Genomic DNA, 24985 nt, shown 5'->3' on the forward strand with positions numbered 1-24985 from the left:
GATGAAGGGGCGTCCTCATACTGCTGTATATATAGTGGATGAAGGGGTGTCCACATACTGCTGTATATATAGTGTATGAAGGGGTGTCCTCATACTGCTGTATATATATATAGTGGATGAAGGTGTGTCCACATACTGCTGTATATATAGTGCATGAAGGGGTGTCCTCATACTGCTGTATATATAGTGTATGTTGAAGGGGTGTCCTCATACTGCTGTATATATAGTGTATGTTGAAGGGGTGTCCTCATACTGCTGTATATATAGTGTATGTTGAAGGGGTGTCCTCATACTGCTGTATATATAGTGTATGTTGAAGGGGTGTCCTCATACTGCTGTATATATATAGTGTATGTTGAAGGGGTGTCCACATACTGCTGTGTATATATAGTATATGTTGAAGGTGTGTTCACATACTTCTGTATATATAGTGTATGTTGAAGGTGTGTCCACATACTGCTGTGTATATATAGTATATGTTGAAGGTGTGTTCACATACTGCTGTATATATAGTGTATGTTGAAGGTGTGTCCACATACTGCTGTGTATATATAGTATATGTTGAAGGGTTGTCCTCATACTGCTGTATATATAGTGTATGTTGAAGGGGTGTCCTCATACTGCTGTATATATAGTGTATGTTGAAGGGGTGTCCACATACTGCTGTATATATAGTGTATGTTGAAGGGGTGTCCACATACTGCTGTATATATAGTGTATGTTGAAGGGGTGTCCTCATACTGCTGTATATATAGTGTATGTTGAAGGTGTGTCCACATACTGCTGTATATATAGTGTATGTTGAAGGGGTGTCCACATACTGCTGTATATATAGTGTATGTTGAAGGGGTGTCCACATACTGCTGTATATATAGTGTATGTTGAAGGGGTGTCCTCATACTGCTGTATATATAGTGTATGTTGAAGGGGTGTCCACATACTGCTGTATATATAGTGTATGTTGAAGGGGTGTCCACATACTGCTGTATATATAGTGTATGTTGAAGGGGTGTCCACATACTGCTGTATATATAGTGTATGTTGAAGGGGTGTCCACATACTGCTGTATATATAGTGTATGTTGAAGGGGTGTCCAGATACTTTTGGTCATGTAGTGTATGTGTATCCATATTATCATGATAAACATGGTATTTCATATTCTGAAAGTCCATATTGTATTTTCTTTAGAACCTTCAAACTCCTGTTATTTTTCTCTTCCAGGGTGATTCACTGTCAGATCAAAAGATGGAGAAGGTGAAGATGGCTGAGCCTAATGATAGCATGGTCAGTATAATGTTTATAACACATTCATTTGTTTTCTACCATGAAGTATTAGTTTGATCAATATTTGTTTTGTTTTAAATTTTCATAATAAGAGTAACATAATTATTTATTAAATGAGAGAAATGTATATTTTGTGGATAAAAGCTTCTGCTAAATGGCATATATTATATTACTTTATAAAAGCACATGCTATATTGATATGCATGAGCTGGAAACATATACAGGAAGTATTCATACCTCTTGACTTATTCCACATTTTGTTGTGTTACAGCCTGAATTCAAAATGGATTAAATTGTTAGTTTTTTCTCGCCCATCTGAACACAGTACCCCATAATGACAAAGTGAAGACATGTTTTTCGAAAAAATTTACGAATGTATTGAAAATATAATACTGAAATATTTAATTTACATACTGTAAGTATTCACACCCCTTTGCTATGACACTCCAAACTGAGCTCAGGTGCATCCAATTTCCTTTGATTATCCTTGAGATCACTACAACTTCATTGGAGTCCACCTGTGGCCAATTAAATTGTTTGGACAAAATTTAGAAAGAAAAACAAGTCTATCTAAGGTCCCACAGTTCACAGTGCATGTCAGAGCAGAAACTAAACCATAAAGTCCAAGGAACTGTCCGTAGATCTCCAAGATAGAATTGTAATGAGGCATATATCTGGGGAAGGGTATAAAATAATTTCTAGAATGTTGAAAGTTTCCAAGAGCACAGTGGTCTCCATCATTAGGAAATGGAAAAAATATGGAACTAAAACAAACTGAGCAACCGGGCAAGAAGGACCTTGGTCATGGAGGTGACCAACAACTCAATGACCACTCTGACAGAACTACAGAGTTCCTTGGCTGAGATGGGAGAACCTGCCAGAAGGACAACAGTCTCTACAGCACTTCACCAATCTGGGCTTTATGGGAGAGTGGCCAGACGGAGGACACTCCTGAGAAAAAGGCACATGACAGCAGGCCTGGAGTTTGCCAAAAGGCACGTGACAGCAGGCCTGGAGTTTGCCTAAAGGCACGTGACAGCAGGCCTGGAGTTTGCCAAAAGGCACGTGACAGTAGGCCTGGAGTTTGCCAAAAGGCACATGAAAGACTTTGAGATCATAAGGCAAAAGATTCTGTGGTCTGAGACAAACATTTTACTCTTTGGCCTGATGAGAACCTGCTTCAGAGTGCAAATTACCTTAAACTGGGGCGAAGATTTACGTTCTAGTAGGACAATGACCCCAAGCATACAGCCAACGCTGTAAGCAACGCTGGAATGACTTCAGAACAAGAATGTTAAAGTCATTGCGTGGCCCTGCCACAGCCCAGACTTGAATCCCATTGGAAATTGGTGGAAAGACTTGATGATTTGCTGCTCACCGCTGCTCCCCATCTAAGTTAACAGAGCTTGAGAAAATCTGCAAGGAAGAATGGGAGACAATTCCCAAATCCAGATATTCAAAGCTGATACAGGCATATCCAAGACGACTCAAAGCTGTAATATCCACCAAAGGTGCTTCTACAAAGTATTTACTCAGGGGTGTGAATACTCATAAAAATGAGATTTCTGTATTTCATTTTCAATACATTTGTAAAAATGTCTAAAAACACGTTTTCACTTTGTCATTATGAGGTATTGTGTGTAGATGGTTGAGAAAAAACATCAAATGAATCCATTTTCAAATCAGGCTGTACCACAACAAAATGTGGAATTAGTCAACAGGTATGAATAGAATACTTTCTGAAGGCTCTGTAGCTCTAAATGATTCCACCATGAGTAGGAAGATACTACTCTCCAGCAGGAAGTAGAGCCATACAAATAGTATGTACAGTTGAAGTCGGAAGTTTCCCTACACCTTAGCCAAATACATTTAAACTCAGTTTTTCACAATTCCTGACATTTAATTCTTGAAAAAATTCCCTGTCTTAGATCAGTTAGGATCCACACTCTATTTTAAGAATGTAAAATGTCAGAATAATTTTAGAGTGATTTATTTAAGCTTTTATTTCTTTCATCACATTCCCAGAGGGTCAGAAGTTTACATACACTCAATTAGTATTTGGTAGCATTGCCTATAAATTGTTTAACTTCGGTCAAACGTTTTGGGTAGCCTTCCACAAGCTTCCCAGAATAAGTTGGGCGAATTTTGCATTCCTCCTGACAGAGCTGGTGTAACAGAGTCAGGTTTGTAGGCCTCCTTGCTCGCGCACACTTTTTCAGTTCTGCCCACAAATTTTCTATGGGATTGAGGTCAGGACTTTGTGATGGCCACTCCAATACCTTGACTTTGTTGTCCTTAAGCCATTTTGCCACAACTTTGGAAGTATGCTTGGGGTCATTGTCCATTTGGAAGACCCATTTGCGACCAAGCTTTAACTTCCTGACTGATGTCTTGAGATGTTGCTTCAATATATCCACCTAATTTTCTTTCCTCATGATGCCATCTATTTTGTGAAGTGCACCAGTCCCTCCTGCAGCAAAGCACCCCCACAACATGATGCTGCCACCCCCGTGCTTCACGGTTGGGATGGTGTTCTTCGGCTTGTAAGCCTCCCTCTTTTTCCTCCAAACATAACGATGGTCATTATGGCCAAACAGTTCTATTTTTGACTCATCAGACCAGAGGATATTTCTCCAAAAAGTACGATCTTTGTCCCCATGTGCAGTTGCAAACCATAGTCTGACTTTTTTATGGCGGTTTTGGAGCCGTGGCTTCTTCCTTGCTGAGTGGCCATTCAGGTTTTGTCGATATAGGACTCGTTTTACTTTGGATATAGATACTTTTGTACCTGTTTCCTCCAGCATCTTCTCAAGGTCCTTTGCTGTTGTTCTGGGATTGATTTGCACAGTTCGCACCAAAGTACGTTCATCTCTAGGAGACAGAACGCATCTCCTTCCTGAGTGGTATGATGCCTACATGGTCCCATTGTGTTTATACTTGCGTACTATTGTTTGTATAGATGAATGTGGTACCTTCAGGCGTTTGGAAATTGCTCTCAAGGATGAACCAGACTTGTGGAGGTCTACACATTTTTTTCTGAGGTCTTGACTGATTTCTTTTGATTTTCCCAAGATGTCAAGCAAAGAGGCACTGAGTTTGAAGGTAGGCCTTGAAATACATCCACAGGTACACCTCCAATTGACTCAAATGATGTCAATTAGCCTATCATAAGCTTCTAAAGCCATGGCATCATTTTCTGGAATTTTCCAAGCTGTTTAAAGGCACAGTCACCTTAGTGTATGTACACTTCTGACCCACTGGAATTGTGATACAGTGAAATAATCTGTCTGTAAACTATTGTTGGAAAAAATGACTTGTGTCATGCACAAAGTAGTTGTCCTAACCCGACTTGCCAAAACTATAGTTTGTTAACAAGAAATTTGTGGAGCGGTTGAAAATGAGTTTTAATGACTCCAACCTAAGTGCATGTTAACTTCTAACTTCAACTGTATGAGGGCAATACAAAATTAGCTATTTGTTGACTATATTGCTTTTAAGTCATATAAAAATAAAAAACATGTTTATTGCCAGTCTACAATATAAATATTATAGATACATACTATAGATATGAGTTAAAATAAGTGCATTGCAATTTGTTTATTTCTGTGTAGTCATGTATATTCAGTATACACCTATGTGTCAATGTAAGTGTACATACAGTGCCTTCGGAAAGTTTTCAGACCCCTTGACCTTTTCCACATTTTGGTAGGTTACAGCCTTATTCTCAAATGGATTAAATTGTTTTTTTTCTTCTCATCAATCTACACTCAATACCCCATAATGACAGTGAAAATGTTTTTTCAAAATTGTTGCTAATTTATATTTAAAAAAAGAAAACGGAAATATCACATTTACATAAGTATTCAGACCCTTTACTCAGTACTTTGTTGAAGCACCTTTGGCAGTGATTACAGCCTCGAGTCTTCTTGGGTATGACGCTACAAGCTTGGCACACCTGTATTTGGGGTGTTTCTCCTTTTCTTCTCTGCAGATCCTCTCAAGCTCTGTCAGGTTGGATGGGGAGCGTCGCTGCACAGCTATTTTCAGGTCTCTCCAGAGATGTTTGATCGGGTTCAAGTCCGGGCTCTGGCTGGGCCACTCAAGGACATTCAGAGAGTTGTCCCGTCACCACTCCTGCATTGTTTTGGCTGTGTGCTTAGGGTCGTTGTCCTGTTGGAAGGTGAACCTTCACCCCAGTCTGAGATCCTGAGCGCTCTGGAGCAGGTTTTCATCAAGGATCTCGCTATACTTTTCTCCGTTCATCTTTCCCTCGATCCTGACTAGTCTCCCAGTCCCTGCCACTGAAAAACATCACCACAACATGATGCTGCCACCACCACAGTGCTTCACCATAGGGATGGTGCCAGGTTTCCTCCAGAAGTGACGCATGGCATTCAGGACAAATAATCTTTTTTCTCATGGTCTGAGAGTTTTTAGGTGCCTTTTGGCAAACTCCAAGCTGGCTGTCATGTGCCTTTTACTGAGGAGTGGCTTCCGTCTGGCCACTCTACCATAAATGCCTGATTGGTCGAGTACTGCAGAGATGGTTGTCCTTCTGGAAGGTTCTCCCATCTCCAAAGAGGAACTCTAGAGCTCTGTCAGAATGACCATAGGGTTCTTGGTCACCTCCATGACCAAGGCCCTTCTCCCCTGATTGCTCAGTTTGGTCGGGCGGCCAGCGCTATGAAGAGTCTTGGTGGTTCCAAACTTCTTCCATTTAAGATTGATGGAGGCCACTGTGTTCTTGGGGACCTTCAATGCTGCAGAAATGTTTTGGTACCCTTCCTAAGATTTGTGCTTCGACACAATTCTGTCTCAATTTTGAGTCTCATACCAAAGGGTCTGAATACTTATGTCAATAAGGTATTTCTGTTGTTTTTTTCTCAATACATTTGCAAATATTTCTACACCTGTTTTTGATTCATCACTATGGAGTATTGTGTGTAGATTGCTGAGGATCTTTTTTATTTAATCAATTTTAGAATAAGGCTGAAACGTAACAAAATGTGGAAAAAGTCAAGGGGTCTGAATACTTTCTGAAGGCAGTGTATGTGTATTCATATTAATGTCATTTTCATTGATTTCCTCACAGAATGGACATCTTCACTGCTTTCTCTTCAGATTCCCTGATAAAGAAGTCCAGCATGAAATCACCTGTAATAGCCCTTGCAGCGTGTTACAGGCTCTTGAAACAAGTTCCAAATTCTGTGAACTAAGGGAAAAGACTTGGAAACAGAAGATGGAGACAAGACAACAAGAGAAGACAATGCAAAGACAAGACCTTGTTATACAAACAACAAAAGGAAAGAAACCAATAGCAACACACTTCCCTTGTCATCTGCTTGAGAATGGTCAAATACTCACCATATCAACCATTTTCAATGATAGTGGAGAGGCCACAGCTGAACCCACACAGATTTATACAGGAAATAAGCAATACGTCATTTTTTATATTGAATCTAAAGGTGGTAAGAAAACCAAAACCAAGCAACTGCTCAAAAACAAAAGCCTTGAAAAATTTAGCCCTCTTTGCATCTACGGCATCTGTGGAGAGACAGTGGAGACAGCACTAACAAGAGATGGACGCTTCCATGACAATGTGTTCACTAAAACTTGCATTCTCGTTGAATCAGACTCAGATCCACCGAGGTGTGTTGAGATGAATGTACTAGTTGACTGTCTGGATAAACAAACCTTCAAAATGATCCTGGAAGAGAAAAACCCAACACAGGCTGCAACTGCCCCTCCACAAGCTGGTTCTAACCTTCTGAAAGAAGATGAGACGAACTCCATACAACTCCCCATGTTTAACACAAGCACTGAAACATCAGCTGCAGGGGAACCCCACAAAAAACAGGAACAGCTAGTCACAGTGCCAGATTCTGCTGATATTTTGAAGATTCTTCGCCACCAGTTTACTGATTTGGTGAAACAGATGAAGAAGAGGTACAATAAGAAGAAATATTCTGGGGTGCGAAGTCATTTAAGGGGGGAATTTGGAAAGAGCACCCAGGGTTTCTCTGAAGTCTACACAGTAAAGAAGCTGATGGAACTGAGTGACTCAGTCTGTATGATCGATGTCGAGGGGGTCGGGCAAGGCACTGGCTTCCTGCTGTTTGATCATTACATTCTGACAAATGCACATTTGTTTGAAAAAGATGGCATCTTGTATGTTGATGGAAATTACCATATCTCAGCCAAAGTAACTGCCACATTCAACAAAGAAAATCCCAATGGGTCAGATCTGAAGGTGATTGAGGTGAAATCAGAGATCATTGACTTTCAATGGGGATCTGACCACTACAATCGACATGTGGACTTTGCTGTACTAGAGCTTCAGGACATTGATACCTCAACCGGTCTTCTCCGTAGATATAGCCCAGATCCAAAGAAAGGTGGAGTCTGTCTCATTGGACACCCAGGTGGAGGAGTGAAAAGAACAGACCCCACCACCATTATTGAGAGAGAAAGAAGAGGTGAGGCTTTCCAAGGAGAGTTTGGGAAAAATGACAGAATGGATATGCTGATCAATACATCCATAGAAGAGAATAAAGTGAAGTATGACATGCTCATGAATCCAGACAACACTGATGTGACCTATGACACCTGCCTCTTCCATGGAGCTTCTGGCTCCCCAGTCTTTGATGAATCCTGCCATGTGATAGCCATGCACACTGGAGGGTTCCCCTACAAATATGAAGGAGTGAAGAGTGTGATTGAGTATGCCATCCCTCTCCTCACCATACTGGAGAACTTTCTGATCAAGATGAAGGACAGAAACAATGTTGAAATACTGACCAAGTTCACCAGAGAAGCCTTGACATGCCCCCATTTGCATGATTTCATTTACAATTTTATCAGACACCTGGTAATGGAATGGAAGCCCTCATTCAGTGCAGCCTTGACAGCAGTCTGGGAAGCAGTTGAGGAAAATGAGAACCATCTAAGAATTAAAGAACATCTTAGAAAATGGATCATTTCAGAAAAGGAGGCAGTACTGGAAAAAATTCAGAAAGCAGGAAATGAAGCTTTGAAAGAGTTCATGTTGAAAAACGACTTTTTGATTTGACGATCTTGTCAAGTTATCCAAGACTGATGATGACGATGAGCCCATTGATGAATAATAAGAGATTGTGTTGCAAATACATTTAAGGATAGTCAAATTACAAAATGGCACAATGGTTTCTTTACCTTGTAATGGACAAGGTATGACGGCAATCCATGTTTGTTTACCTGGCCACTGTTTTCAAATGCTGACGTATGTCAGTATGTATGTTGCACTAACCTTAGTGTCTTTCAGGCATTTCAAGGTAGATGACCTGTTCTCAGACCAAGGTACATGTTTTTTCTCTTGAAGACCATCTTGCCTCACCGTCAGCCCTCTATATAACTACCTAACCACCCCATCAGCCCTCTATATAACTACCTAACCACCCCATCAGCCCTCTATATAACTACCTAAGCACCCCATCAGCCCTCTATATAACTACCTAACCAACCCATCAGCCCTCTATATAACTACCTAACCACCCCATCAGCCCTCTATATAACTACCTAACCACCCCATCAGCCCTCTATATAACTACCTAACCACCCCATCAGCCCTCTATATAACTACCTAACCACCCCATACAGCCCTCTATATAACTACCTAACCACCCCATCAGCCCTCTATATAACTACCTAACCACCCCATCAGCCCTCTATATAACTACCTAACCACCTCATCAGCCCTCTATATAACTACCTAACCACCCATCAGCCCTCTATATAACTACCTAACCACCCCATCAGCCCTCTATATAACTACCTAACCACCCCATCAGCCCTCTATATAACTACCTAACCACCCCATCAGCCCTCTATATAACTACCTAACCACCCCATCAGCCCTCTATATAACTACCTAACCACCCCATCAGCCCTCTATATAACTACCTAACCACCCCATCAGCCCTCTATATAACTACCTAACCACCCCATACAGCCCTCTATATAACTACCTAACCACCCATCAGCCCTCTATATAACTACCTAACCACCCCATCAGCCCTCTATATAACTACCTAACCACCCCATCAGCCCTCTATATAACTACCTAACCACCCCATCAGCCCTCTATATAACTACCTAACCACCCCATCAGCCCTCTATATAACTACCTAACCACCCCATCAGGCCCTCTATATAACTTACCAACCACCCCATCAGCCCTCTATATAACTACCTAACCACCCCATCAGCCCTCTATATAACTACCTAACCACCCCATCAGCCCTCTATATAACTACCTAACCACCCCATCAGCCCTCTATATAACTACCTAACCACCCCATCAGCCCTCTATATAACTACCTAACCACCCCCATCAGCCCTCTATATAACTACCTAACCACCCCATCAGCCCTCTATATAACTACCTAACCCCCCAATCAGCCCTCTATATAACTACCTAACCACCCCATCAGCCCTCTATATAACTACCTGACCACCCCATCAGCCCTCTATATAACTACCTAACCACCCCATCAGCCCTCTATATAACTACCTAACCACCCCATCAGCCCTCTATATAACTACCTAACCACCCCATCAGCCCTCTATATAACTACCTAACCACCCCATCAGCCTCTATATAACTACCTAACCACCCACAATCAGCCTCTATATAACTACCTAACCACCCCATCAGCCCTCTATATAACTACCTGAACCACCCCATCAGCCCTCTATATAACTACCTAACCACCCCATCAGCCCTCTATATAACTACCTAACCACCCCCATCAGCCCTCTATATAACTACCTAACCACCCCATCAGCCCTCTATATAACTACCTAACCACCCCATCAGCCCTCTATATAACTACCTAACCACCCCATCAGCCCTCTATATAACTACCTAACCACCCCATCAGCCCTCTATATAACTACCTAAGCACCCCATCAGCCCTCTATATAACTACCTAACCACCCCATCAGCCCTCTATATAACTACCTAACCACCCAATACAGCCCTCTATATAACTACCTAACCACCCCATCAGCCCTCTATATAACTACCTAACCACCCCATACAGCCGTGTGGAGCTCCGTTTGTTCTTCTTGTCATCTGGGCTCCCGAGTGGCTCAGCGGTCTAAGACACTGCATCTCAGTGCTAGAGGCGTCACTGCAGTACCTGGTTTCAATCCAGGCTGCATGACAATTGTCCCAGCATCCTCCGGGTTTGGCCGGGGTAGGTTGTCATTGTAAATAAGATATTGTTCTTAACTGACTTGCCTGGTTAAATAAAGGCCCTGTGACTTAACTCTACCCACAGTGGAGGTCAGATGTCGGTGCCTGGTTGCAAGGTGGACACGCAACACACACAACACACGCGCAACACACGCGCAACACACGCGCAACACACACGTAACACACACAACACACACGTAACACACACAACACACACACAACACACGTAACACATACAGCTGTTTGCTGTAATTGTCTGGTTCCTTATGATGTCCTTTGTATTTTCTGCATTTTTCTGAGACTTTGGGAAAAGGTTCAATAAATAGATAGAGGGAACATTCTAGATGCAACTGTCAAAATATAATTAAAAAAATGTATTATTGTGTTCTACATTTTTGTTACTTTGAGTTTTGGTCACTTGTCTTTGGTTTCACTTGTCACACTTTTTTTTAAGATAATAGCTCAATACTTTTTCATTTTGACGATACTTTTGTACTCTTCTGAGAATGTCTTCATAATTTCTTTGTATAAGGTGGTAATTGTCTTTATATTGGAATTCTGTATCATGTTGAAATTGTTATAACTCATGAAATGAAAACAACCATGCATGAAACTAGTGACAGACTAATCAATAAATGTGTTGACAATTACAGCTTGCTTATTGCTTCTTATTGCAAGTGGACCAAACAATGGTGTGTCTGATCACATCACTGTGACCACACAATGGTGTGTCTGATCACATGACTGTGACCACACAATGGTGTGTCTGATCACATGACCGTGACCACACAATGGTGTGTCTGATCACATGACTGTGACCACACAATGGTGTGTCTGATCACATGACCGTGACCACACAATGGTGTGTCTGATCACATGACTGTGACCACACAATGGTGTGTTTGATCACATGACTGTGACCACACAATGGTGTGTCTGATCACATGACTGTGACCACACAATGGTGTGTCTGATCACATGACTGTGACCACACAATGGTGTGTCTGATCACAAATAACATGAATCCATTTAGTCGACAGAGTATTATTGTCATGCTGCATTTCATCTAATGTCCTGGCTGTAGACCTTGTGATTTATATAGAAATATCTCCATGGTGATTTAGCCCTCAACTACAGCAGAAGAGGCAACCCTTTCTTTGCCACTAAACAGTGTAGGGTGAGACAGTGGTACATGTCTATTACATAATCAATACTTTCAGTGAAGTGATAAATAAGCAGAAAAGTACAACAAATAATGATACAGATATTATGTAACGTTTTAGACTAGAACAGAACAGAAAATGATTGGTCGTCAGTTCAACAACCATCAAGTCCTAATTCTTTCCTTTTTTATATATTAATAACTAGGTTAAATTCAGTGAAATCTCTTTGATTTTAAGAACACCACCAAAAGAGGTGCTGCATGAATCTCCTCAATGACATCTGGATTTATCATTTTGACTTATGTCATACATTTTTGCTAACCATAAGGGCTGTACAGCCCTACATTACTGGCTTCCATCGAAAATTGCACCCTATCCCTTATATAGTGCACTTTTGACCAGGACCCAAGGTAGTGCACTATATAGGGTATAGGGGTGTCATTTGGTACGTAGCCACATGCAGTTCTCATGGCTGCTGGTTCCAGTCCCACGGTTGTCTGTGTAACAGGTGTCTGAACGCTGAAGAATATGATGTGTTTTGTCCTACTGTCTGTGTTTCTACTGTCTGTGTTTCTACTGTCTGTGTTTCTACTGACTGTGTTTCTACTGTCTGTGTTTCTACTGTCTGTTTCTACTGCCTGTGTTTCTACTGTCTGTGTTTCTACTGTCTGTGTTTCTACTGTCTGTGTTTCTACTGCCTGGGTTTCTACTGCCTGGGTTTCTACTGTCTGTGTTTCTACTGTCTGTGTTTCTACTGTCTGTGTTTCTACTGCCTGTGTTTCTACTGCCTGGGTTTCTACTGTCTGTGTTTCTACTGTCTGGGTTTCTGCCTGGGTTTCTACTGCCTGGGTTTCTACTGTCTGTGTTTCTACTGCCTGTGTTTCTACTGCCTGTGTTTCTACTGTCTGGGTTTCTACTGTCTGGGTGTCTACTGTCTGTGTTTCTATTGACAATACTTTCCTGACATTCTTAAGCCAAAACTGGATAATGTGAACGAGCAGTCCCAAGAGCAGAAACTGGATTAATGCAGCTACATACCAGCTTGGACTGAGGACCTAGTGAGCAAACACTACTGTACCAGAGGTAGCAGGCTTCGGGGCTTTAGCAATATCTCTACTGATAGATATAATCACGTTTGCCTTCAAGACCCTGACCCCTCAAGAGAGCATGGAAGACGTTCTGAACCGTGTGTTTGCAGATGAGGCGTCCTCTGTGAGCGATGTCATAGAGGAAGGCCTGAAGACGATGTCATAGAGGAAGGCCTGAAGACGATGTCATGGAGGAAGGCCTGAAGACGATGTCGTGGAGGAAGGCCTGAAGACGATGTCATAGAGGAATGCCTGAAGACGATGTCATAGAGGAAGGCCTGAAGACGATGTCATGGAGGAAGGCCTGAAGACGATGTCATGGAGGAAGGCCTGAAGACGATGTCATAGAGGAAGGCCTGAATACGATGTCATAGAGGAAGGCCTGAATACGATGTCATAGAGGAAGGCCTGAAGACGATGTCATAGAGGAAGGCCTGAATAGGATGTCATAGAGGAAGGCCTGAAGACGATGTCATAGAGGAAGGCCTGAACACGATGTCATGGAGGAAGGCCTGAAGACGATGTCATGGAGGAAGGCCTGAAGACGATGTCATAGAGGAAGGCCTGAAGGCGATGTCATAGAGGAAGGCCTGAAGACGATGTCATGGAGGAAGGCCTGAACACGATGTCATGGAGGAAGGCCTGAAGACGATGTCATGGAGGAAGGCCTGAAGAGACGGAAGATGAACATGATGTGGAAAAGATGAAGAGATGCAAAGATGCAAACGTTGTGGATGATGGCCACATGAAGACTCGTCCTCTCAAGATCTGGATCAACGGAGACCCCTTCCATGTCCAGATGCTGATCCACCTGGCTTGACTGGAGGAGGGGGCTGATGGCTGCTCAGCGCATGCAGCCATCTCAACCTACCAGAACAACCTGAAAGAACTTCTCCTTAAAAGCTGACCGCCCCCTGAAATCGGGCATTAGGATTACTTCAAAAAAAGATATATATGTTTACATTACTTATTTTATAAAATCCCCACTGTTCTATAAGTCAAAAGACGGAAATCCAGACCTTCTAGGACCATGTAAAGGTCCTTTGTCGGATAAACATGTATCTACCTCCCTCTGGTGGTTGGCTGCATCATTACATCAATGTGTATCACTTCACTCCGACATCACATCAAATTGGGGCAGTCCTGAGAAAAACATTTATCCAACTCGACTGCTTCACAGCACAGACATGGCAAAGCAATTGCTGAATTTGTCTCGAGCAGTTGAATCTAAATATATAACTTTCATAGCTCTACAATAAAGAATGTGACCTACACACTTCCTTAAACCTAAAATAAATAAAGAAGTAATTATGTGTGGAAGTAAAGAAATGTTTTATGTTGGAGGCAGACACATTGCATATGCTACAGAACAACAAAATGGAGCCCTTTACCTAGTCCTTCTCCCCTTGTCTATAGGAGTAACACACGCTGTCTAAATGGCCCAAATGTTGATTTAGACATTGACAAATGTAACAGATTTTGACGATCACTAATGTCATGATATGTTTGGTAAAGTCGTAAAGAAGGTGAAATATTTTGGGTACATTTTCCTAAAACAATATATGGACATAATATAAAGTATGAAAATACTTATTTTATATCATATTTGTATATGTTTTATTATACTTTTATTGTGTACTAGATCATATGGGTTGAAGTGTTTATTGTGTACCAGATCATATGGGTTGAAGTGTTTATTGTGGACTAGATCATATGGGTTGAGTGTTTATTGTGTACTAGATCATATGGGTTGAAGTGTTTATTGTGGACTAGATCATATGGGTTGAAGTGTTTATTGTGTACTAGATCGTATGGGTTGAAGTGTTTATTGTGTACTAGATCGTATGGGTTGAAGTGTTTATTGTGTACTAGATCGTATGGGGAAACGTTTTTTTTTCTCAGACATACAGTGTACGTGGAAAGTATTCAGACCCCTTAACTTTTTACAAATTTTGTTACATTACAGCCTTATTCTAAAACAGATTAAATTGTTTTTTCCCTCATCAATCTACACACAATAGTACACCTGGGGTGAGTTACTAGTATAGTTAGTAGTTAGAGGAGTACACCTGGGGTGAGTTACTAGTATAGTTAGTAGTTAGAGGAGTACACCTGGGGTGAGTTACTAGTATAGTTAGTAGTTAGAGGAGTACACCTGGGGTGAGTTACTAGTATAGTTAGTAGTTAGAGGAGTACACCTGGGGTGAGTTACTAGTATAGTTAGTAGTTAGAGGAGTACACCTGGGGTGAGTTACTAGTATAGTTAGTAGTTAGAGGAGTACACCTGGGGTGAGTTACTAGTGTAGTTAGTAGTTAGAGGAGTACACCTGGGGTGAGTTACTAGTATAGTTAGTAGTTAGAGGAGTACACCTGGGGTGAGTTACTAGTATAGTTAGTAGTTAGAGGAGTACACCTGGAGTGAGTTACTAGTATAGTTAGTAGTTAGAGGAGTACACCTGGGGGGAGTTACTAGTATAGTTAGTAGTTAGAGGAGTACACCTGGGGTGAGTTACTAGTATAGTTAGTAGTTAGAGGAGTACACCTGGGGTGAGTTACTAGTATAGTTAGTAGTTAGAGGAGTACACCTGGGGTGAGTTACTAGTATAGTTAGTAGTTAGAGGAGTACACCTGGGGTGAGTTACTAGTATAGTTAGTAGTTAGAGGAGTACACCTGGGGTGAGTTACTAGTGTAGTTAGTAGTTAGAGGAGTACACCTGGGGTGAGTTACTAGTATAGTTAGTAGTTAGAGGAGTACACCTGGGGTGAGTTATTAGTATAGTTAGTAGTTAGAAATGACCTGTGAAATGATTCAAATCAAATGTATTGGTCACATACACGTGTTTAGCAGATGTTATTGCGGGTGTAGTGAAATGCTTGTGCTTCTAACTCCGACAGTGCAGTAATATCTAACAAGTAATATCTAACAGTTTCACAACATTTACCCCAAAATACACGTAAATCTAAGTAAGGAATGGATTAAGAATATATACATATGTCAGAGCGGAATTGGACTAAGATACAGTGGCACAGTATAGAATACAGCATATACATATGAGATGGGTGATGCAATATTTACACAGAATTAAAGTGACTAAGATACCGTAGAATAGTATAGAATACAGTTTATACATATGAGATGGGTGATGCAATATTTACACAGAATTAAAGTGACTAAGATACCGTAGAATAGTATAGATTACAGTTTATACATATGAGATGAGTAATGCAAGATACTGAAACATTAAAGTGCCTATTGTTTCATTTCCTTAAAGTGGCCAGTGATTTCTAATCTATGTCTATAGGCAGCAGCCTCTGATGTGCTGGAGATGCTGTTTAACAGTCAGTGGTGTAGTATAGAATACAATACAGTATATACATAAGAAATGGGTGATGCAATATTTAAACACAATTAAAAGTGACTAAGATACCGTAGAATAGTGTAGATTACAGTTTATACATATGAGATGAGTAATGCTAGATACAGAAACATTATTAAAGTGGCTAATGATCCATTTCTAAAAGTGGCCAGTGATTTCTATGTCTGTCGAAAGGCAGCCGCCTCTGATGTGCTAATGATGGCTGTTTAGCAGTCTGATGGCCTTGAGATAGAAGCTGTTTTTCAGTCTCTCGGTCCCAGCTTTGATGCACCTGTACTGACTTCGCCTTCTGGATGAAAGCGGGGTGAACAGGCAGTGGCTCGGATGGTTGATGTCCTTGATGATCTTTTTGGCCTTCCTATGGCATCGGGTGCTGTAGGTGTCCTGGAGGGCGGGAAGTTTGTCCCCGGTAATGCGTTGGGCAGACCGCACCACCTTCTGGAGAGCTTTGCGGTTGTGGGCGGTGCAGTTGTTGTACCAGGCGGTGATACAGCCCGACAGGATGCTCTTAATTGTGTAGCTGTAAAAGTTTGTGAGGGTTTTAGGTGCCGAGCCAAATGTCTTTAGCTTCCTGAGGTTGAAGAGGCGCTGTTGTGCCTTTTTCACCACACTGACTGTGTGGGTGGACCATTTCAGTTTGTCAGTGATGTGTATGCCGAGGAACTTGAAGCTTTCAACCTTCACTGCGGTCCCATTTATGTGGATGGGGAGTGAACCCTCTGCTGTTTCCACGATCATCTCCTTAGTTTTGTTGATGTTAAGTGAGAGGTTATTTTCCTGTCACCACACTCCCAGAGCCCTCACCTCCTCCTTGTAGGCTGGCTCATCGTTGTTGGTAATCAAGCCTACCACTGTAGTGTCGTCTGCAAACTTGATGATTGAGTTGGAGGTGTGCTTGGCCACACAGTCATGGGTGAACAGGGAGTACAGGAGGGGGCTGAGCACGCACCCTTGTGGGGCCCCAGTGTTGAGGATCAGCAAAGACGAGGTGTTGTTTCCTACCTTCACCACCTGGGGGCGACCTGTCAGGAAGTCCAGGACCCAGTTTCACAGGGCGGCATTCAGACCCAGGACATAGAGCTTGATGATGAGCTTGGAGAGTACTATGGTGTTGAATGCTGAGCTATAGTCAATGAACAGCATTCTTACATAGGTATTCCTCTTGTCCAGATGGGATACGGCAGTGTGCAGTGTGGCGGCGATTGCATCATCTGTGGATCTATTGGGGCAGTAAGCAAATTGAAGTGGGTCTAGGGTGACAGGTAAGGTGGAGGTGATATGATCCTTGACTAGTCTCTCAAAGCACTTCACGATGACAGAGGTGAGTGCTACGGGGCGATAGTAGTTTAGTTCAATTACCTTTGCTTTTTTAGGTACAGGGACAATGGTGGCCATTTTGAAGCATGTGGGGACAACAGACTGGGATAGGGAGAGATTTAATATATCTGTAAACACACCAGCCAGCTGGTATGCGCATGCTCTGAGGATGTGGCTAGGGATACCATCTGGGCAGGCAGCCTTGCGAGGGTTAACACTCTTAAGTGTCTTACTCACTTCGGCCATGGAGAAGGAGAGCCCACGGTCCTTGATAGCGGACCGCGTCAGTGACACTGTATTATCCTCAAAGCGAGCGCAGAAGGTGTTCAGCCTGTCCGGGAAGCAAGACGTCGGTGTCCTGGTCGCTAGTTTTCCCTTTATAATCCGTGATTGTCTGTAGACCCTGTGATGGGGTTCACCTTGGGGTCATGATAGGGGCTGCACCAAATGATTGATGTATTATTATAATTGATTATGCTTATTTTGTATTAATAGAAGGGGAAGGGCTATAAGACCCCTCCCCCACTACATTTACAGGGTCCTGGACCACAGATTAGCAATATATATATTCATTATAAGGTTTAATAATGTTCCACAGTTCATTTCTAGTCTCTGCCTTTTATAGAAACGGTCTGAGAGATGTGTGAGTTATTGAAGTCAAAACAGGTTGTCTGTGAGAAAGCGCCTCAAGGCTAAAAGAGATTCATAGACACAGAACCCTGCAGGGGAGTAAAGAGATAAGAGACAAGTCAGACACACCACTGTAAACCACACGGGAATGGAAAAATTACTGCTGAGCCCTTAGAAAACACTGGAACTATTGTTCTCTCCTGCAATTTTGTATAACTGTATATGCATGGGCTTGGTCTCATGAGTAGAAGGTGTTGACGTAGGCAGTTACATCACTAGGGGTTCGACTGCAAGCATATTAAAGCAACTTTGACCTTTTTTTATTTTGCAGAACTTACTCTGAAACATGCCTGCTGTGTTTTCGTTGTCAACTTCTGTCTGCAATTGCATTAATAAATGTTTAATTGATTTACTTAAAGAAGATATTGTCCGATTGCTGATTTCACCAATAAGCCAATGATTGATAAGGAACAAGGAACCTACCCCAACACCTGCTACATACGTCTCGTGTCTGAGCCTTTCAACTGAGTCTCAACTTTGTCCCTATACCGACGTTTAGCCTGCTTGATTGCTTTGCGGAGGGAATAACTACACTGTTTGTAGTCTTCCATATTCCCAGTCTTCTTGCCCTGGTTAAATGCGGTGGTTCGCACTTTCAGTTTTGCGCAAATGCTCCCATCTATCCATGGTTTCTGGTTGGGGTAGGTTTTAATAGTCACATTGGGTACAACATCTCCTATGCACTTCCTGATAAACTCATTCACCATATCATTATTATGAAGTCCATTGGTTGATAAGAGGGTCATTCCATCAATAGTGCCTTTTGGGTAATTTGGTTTAAAACAACTATTTATGTCACCTAATTGTAACTTTGTCATAAAGAGCACATTCAACTTCACAAAGAAACATGTTTTCCCATCTCAAGAGGTTAAAGGACTCAGTGAAATGACGTAGCAACGAGCAGCTGACTAGGTATCCCCTTTCCCCTTCCCCAGCTCACCGGCTTTTACACTATAACTATTAGATGTTTCATGTTTCTTTTGAAACATTTTTTGTAAAGGAATAGTTTCACCATATTAAAATGAGAGTTCAGTTCAATAGACACCCCACCGGTGGTTCACAAGAACAAGCCAGATCCAATGGTACTCAATGACCAGCTAAGCTTTGGTTAAATGAATCTAGAAAAATCAGTTGTGATAGTGCTATGGCAACCATGTCTAAACCAGAGACTGTTGGTGATCACTGCATATATAGGGTACTGTATATTGCATATATAGCGTACTGAGCGTAACATACCCCACCCTCAACTTCTGGAGAGGCCCTGTCTAAATCAGAGACTGTTGGTGATCACTACATATATAGGGTACTGTATAAATGCCCCTCCTACTCAGTGAGCGTTACATACCTGCCCCACCCTCAACTTCTGGAAAGGTCCTGTCTACACCAAATGATTGTAAATTAATAAAGCAACTGTCTTTTTGGTCGGGCTATAGAAGGTAATGGAGAGAGATATAATTATAATAACAATTAGAAAATCACCCCTACACACACACACACTGTTCGCCCCCTAAACACACACTGTTCGCTTGGATTGGAACCTGTCTGTCCTGCTCTGTTTGAATGTGGCTCGATGGGGGAAAAAAACATAGTTCTTGGCATGTGATTGGTTCTGCTCTTGGGGGCGGCACGCAGCCTAGGAGACAGCACGTGTGTGTGTGTGTGCGTGTGTGTCTTTGTGCATGTGTGTGTGTGTTTGTGCGTGTGTGTGTGTGTGTGTGCGTGTGTGTGTTTGTGCGTGTGTGTGTGTGCGTGTGTTTGTGCGTGTGTGTGTGTGTGTGTGTGTTTGTGCGTGTGTGTGTTTACCCTGTCGGTAAAAACACCAGGGCCACATTCCCGGACATAAGCAGGCATTTAGAGGTCAATGGCCCCACCATGTTGACCCACAGGGTTTCCAGTAAAACCCTGCAAAGTCCATGTCACATTCTTTGGAATAGACGGACCAAGGCGCAGCGTGAGTAGCGTTCCACATCTTTTATTAGAAAGTGAAACTTAATGCAAATACAAAACAAATAACGAATAAACGAACCGTGACTACTATGATAATCAAACAAGCTACTAAACATAAATAATACCCCATAACCCACATGTGGAAAAAAATGCTACTTAAGTATGATCCCCAATTAGAGACAACGATTACCAGCTGCCTCTAATTGGGAATCACACAAATCACCAACATAGAAAATAAAACCTAGAACCCACATAGAAATAAATAAACTAGATCACCCCCAAGTCACGCCCTGAACCACTTCAACATAGAGAAACAATGGCTCTCTATGGTCAGGGCGTGACAGTACAGCTGACTAGGTATCCCCTTTCCCCTTCCCCAGCTCACCGGCTTTTACACTATAACTATTAGATGTTTCATGTTTCTTTTGAAAAAATAATTTATAAAGGAATAGTTTCACAATATTAAAATAAGAATTCAGTTCAATAGACACCCCACCGGTGGTTCACAAGAACAAGCCAGATCCAATGGTACTCAATGACCAGCTAAGCTTTGGTTAAATGAATCTAGAAAAATCAGTTGTGATAGTGCTATGGCAACCACGTCTAAACCAGAGACTGTTGGTGATCACTGCATATATAGGGTACTGTATATTGCATATATAGCGTACTGAGCGTAACATACCCCACCCTCAACTTCTGGAGAGGCCCTGTCTAAACCAGAGACTGTTGGTGATCACTGCATACGGTATATAGGGTACTGTATATTGCATATATAGCGTACTGAGCGTAACATACCCCACCCTCAACTTCTGGAGAGGCCCTGTCTAAACCAGAGACTGTTGGTGAACACTGCATAAATAGGGTACTGTATAAATGCCCCCTACACACACACACTCGTCGCCCCTTCTCACAATAATCTTCCTTATTAACAAAACATGGTAATGAGATGGGAGAACACATTGGGAGGGATTAGACCATTCCTCCATAGAGAACACATTGGGAGGGATTAGACCATTCCTCCATAGAGAACACATTGGGAGGGATTAGACCATTCCTCCATAGAGAACACATTGGGAGGGATTAGACCATTCCTCCATAGAGAACACATTGGGAGGGATTAAACCATTCCTCCATAGAGAACACATTGGGAGGGATTAGACCATTCCTCCATAGAGAACACATTGGGAGGGATTAGACCATTCCTCCATAGAGAACACATTGGGAGGGATTAGACCATTCCTCCATAGAGAACACATTGGGAGGGATTAGACCATTCCTCCATAGAGAACACATTGGGAGGGATTAGACCATTCCTCCATAGAGAACACATTGGGAGGGATTAGACCATTCCTCCATAGAGAACACATTGGGAGGGATTAGACCATTCCTCCATAGAGAACACATTGGGAGGGATTAGACCATTCCTCCATAGAGAACACATTGGGAGGGATTAGACCATTCCTCCATAGAGAACACATTGGGAGGGATCTAAGACCATTCCTCCATAGAGAACACATTGGGAGGGATCTAAGACCATTCCTCCATAGAGAACACATTGGGAGGGATCTAAGACCATTCCTCCATAGAGAACACATTGGGAGGGATCTAAGACCATTCCTCCATAGAGAACACATTGGGAGGGATCAAAGACCATTCCTCCATAGAGAACACATTGGGAGGGATCTAAGACCGTTCCTCCATACAGAACAAAATCAAATCAAATCAAAGTTTATTTGTCACACGTGTGCCGAATACAACAGGTGTAGTAGACCTTACAGTGAAATGCTTACTTACAGGCTCTAACCAATAGTGCGAAAAAAAGGTGTGTGTGTGTGTGTGTGTGTGTGTGTGTGTGTGTGTGTGTGTGTGTGTGTGTGTGTGTGTGTGTGTGTGTGTGTGTGTGTGTAGGTAAGTAAAGAAAAAAAACAACAGTAAAAATACATTTGAAAATAAGAGTAGCAAGGCTATATACAGACACCGGTTAGTCAGGCTGATTGAGGTAGTATGTACATGTAGATATGGTTAAAGTGACTATGCATATATGATGAACAGAGAGTAGCAGTAGCGTAAAAGAGGGGTTGGTGGGTGGTGGGTGGGACACAATGCAGATAGCCCGGTTAGCCACTGTGCGGGAGCACTGGTTGGTCGGGCCAATTGAGGTAGTATGTACATGAATGTATAGTTTAAGTAACTATGCATATATGATAAACAGAGAGTAGCAGCAGCGTAAAAGAGGGGTGATGGGGGGGGGTATACAATGCAAATAGTCTGGGTAACCATTTGATTACCTGTTCAGGAGTCTTATGGCTTGGAGGTAAAAACTTTTGAGAAGCCTTTTTGTCCTAGACTTGGCACTCTGGTACCGCTTGCCATGCGGTAGTAGAGAGAACAGTCTATGACTGGGGTGGCTGGACTCTATGACAATTTTTAGGGCCTTCCTCTGACACCGCCTGGTGTAGAGGTCCTGGATGGCAGGCAGCTTTGCACCAGTGATGTATTGGGCCACTTTTCTAGATCCTTGATATTCTTTGTCCGCACTTATGGACTGCCCCCTTTAATTCAAACCAACAGGATTTCAATGGGGTTCAAGTCCAGACACTGAAATGGCCATTGCAAAATGTTGACTTTGATGTGTGCTTGGCGTAATTTCCTTGCTGGAAGATCCACTTGCGGTCAAGGCAACCAGGTTTTTGGCAAAATGTACTGGTACCGGTTAAAGTTCATGATGCCGTTGACCTTGACAAGAGCCCCAGAGGAAGCAAAATAGACGCATAACATCAAAGATCCACCACCATATTTCACAGTAGGTATGGGGTTCTTTTCTTCATATGTATCTTTCTTTCTACACAAAGCCCACCACTGGTGTGGACAAAAAGCTATTTTCAAATCATCCAGCAAGTCTAAACCCCTGGAGATAAACTGAATTGGCACTTGGATTGGAACCTGTCTGTCCGGCTCTGTTTGAATGTGGCTCGATGGGGGAAAAAAACATAGTTCTTGGCATGTGATTGGTTCTGCTCTTGGGGGCGGCACGCAGCCTAGGAGACAGCACGTGTGTGTGCGTGTGTGTCACGTCCTGACCAGTAGAGGGTGTAGTTGGGTCAGGACGTGGCAGGAGAGAAGTGTGTAGGTTGGTTTGTTTCGTTTATTTTGGCCGTGTGGCTTCCAATCAGGCACAGCTGTAGAGGGTTATTGCTGATTGGGAGTCACACATAAGTAGCCTACTTCCCCTTTGGGGTTTGTGGGTAATTGTTCTTGTTACTGTGTTAAACGTGACAGGACTGTTTTGGTTGTCTGTTTATTGTTTTGTATTGTATAGTGTCTGTTTGATCATTAAATATATGACGAACACTAACTCCGCTGCATTTTGGTCCACTCTCTCTAAAGACAGCCGTTACAGTGTGTGTGTGTGTGTGTGTGTGTGTGTGTGTGTGTGTGTGTGCTTACCCTGTCAGTAAACACACCGGGGCCGCATTTGCAGACATAAGCAGGCATTTAGAGGTTTCCAGTAAAACCCTGCAAAGTCCAACCCTGTTCAAACATTCTATTTACATGAATTTACTTTTGATTACATTTAGAAAAGCAACATAAAGAGACAGCAACAGCCATTCTTCCAGTCACATTCTCCTAACAACATCAAGAAGAGCCCACAGTAGCCTAATTTAGAGGTGACTTCTTAAAAACTCTATTCAGAAACTTAGAAGCAATGGGAAACTCAGCAACAAGCTCAGAGAACACTGCATCTACAGCAGTCACACATATTTTCAACACCACTCCCTGGGATTTGGGAATTGACCATACTTTCCAGACATTCTTCACCCCGAACGCCCTGGATAATCTGAACAAGCAGTACAATGGACGAAAACTGGAAGTGGTCAGCGACATACCAATCTGGACTAAGAGCCTAGTGACATGCTTAGGGGGACTCACCCGTATACCAAAAGCATCAGGCTTCGGGGCTTTAATCATATCTATAGTGATAGACATAGTCACGGCTTCCATCAAGGACCTGATCCCAGAAGAGAACAGCGCAGACATTCTGCGCCGCGTATTTGCAGAAGAGAAGGCGTCCACGGTGTACAATGAAATGGAGGAAGCCCTCAAGAGATGTACGATGAACATAAATAATGAGGCTAAGATGAAGAGCGGCATCGTGTATGTGGAGCGCAGACTTAGTGTTGCGCTGACAACTCTGAAGAACTCCATGCTACATGACCACATGAAGACTCGTTCACTCAAGATCTGGGTCAACGGAGCAGCCTTCCATGTCCAGTTGCTGATTCACCTGGCTCGACTGGAGGAGGGGGCTGACAGCCACCAAGCGCTAGCAGCCATCTTAATCTACCAGAAAAACCTGGAGCAGCTGCTCCTTAAGTACAAGGAATCTAAATCTAAGACTATCGTTATAGATTCTGGGGTTTATTCCGAACCAGGCATTATCAGATATAAAATTATTGATGAAGACATTGGTCAATCTCTTTTGAGTGGAACATTTTACGGTCAACTTTTTTCTTCAAACCTTTGGCCTTTTCCACGAGAAATAGTAAAGGCATTGCATGATGACATTTTAAAATATCATCAAATTATACAGGTGCGAGAGCATTTCAGGGAAGTCAGGGAAAATCTGGTCGAACTAATCAGTCAGAGAGAATACTTCATACTGTCTTAGAGACTCCAGATCTATATATATATGTATATATATATATTTCAAAATTAAGTTTCTTACATTATTCAGCAAAAAGTGTGAAGGCAGACTTGGAGAAGATTTTTATCATGGCTAAATTAAAGCCACAGGCTATTGTTAGAGGTGTTCTTTAAAGGAGACGGTCTACTGCGGTTGGTGATTAACCACTGAATTATTTTAAACAAAATTCTTGACTATTG

The 24985-nt window shown here is 42.3% G+C and overlaps 1 protein-coding gene across 7 annotated transcripts in view; it reads left to right on the forward strand.

Annotated features, from left to right (window-relative positions):
• The window catches only part of LOC115182937 (protein FAM111A-like), a 29697-nt gene extending 21289 nt beyond the window's left edge, over nucleotides 1-8408 (forward strand). For 4 of the 7 annotated variants that reach the window (XM_029744287.1, XM_029744286.1, XM_029744290.1 and 1 more), the window contains 3 exons: nucleotides 1222-1284; nucleotides 4357-4386; nucleotides 6377-8408. In XM_029744287.1, coding sequence (XP_029600147.1) covers nucleotides 1222-1284; nucleotides 4357-4386; nucleotides 6377-8353 — 2070 coding nt within the window. In that variant the 3' untranslated portion in view covers nucleotides 8354-8408. Of the gene's footprint in view, nucleotides 1-1221; nucleotides 1285-4356; nucleotides 4387-6376 lie in introns of those variants that run through there. The other 3 variants (XM_029744289.1, XM_029744291.1, XM_029744292.1) reach the window with 3 other exon arrangements.
• The last annotated feature ends 16577 nt before the right edge of the window (nucleotides 8409-24985 follow it).

This window comes from Salmo trutta, unplaced genomic scaffold, assembly GCF_901001165.1.
Source record: "Salmo trutta unplaced genomic scaffold, fSalTru1.1, whole genome shotgun sequence".
Lineage (NCBI taxonomy): Eukaryota > Metazoa > Chordata > Actinopteri > Salmoniformes > Salmonidae > Salmo > Salmo trutta.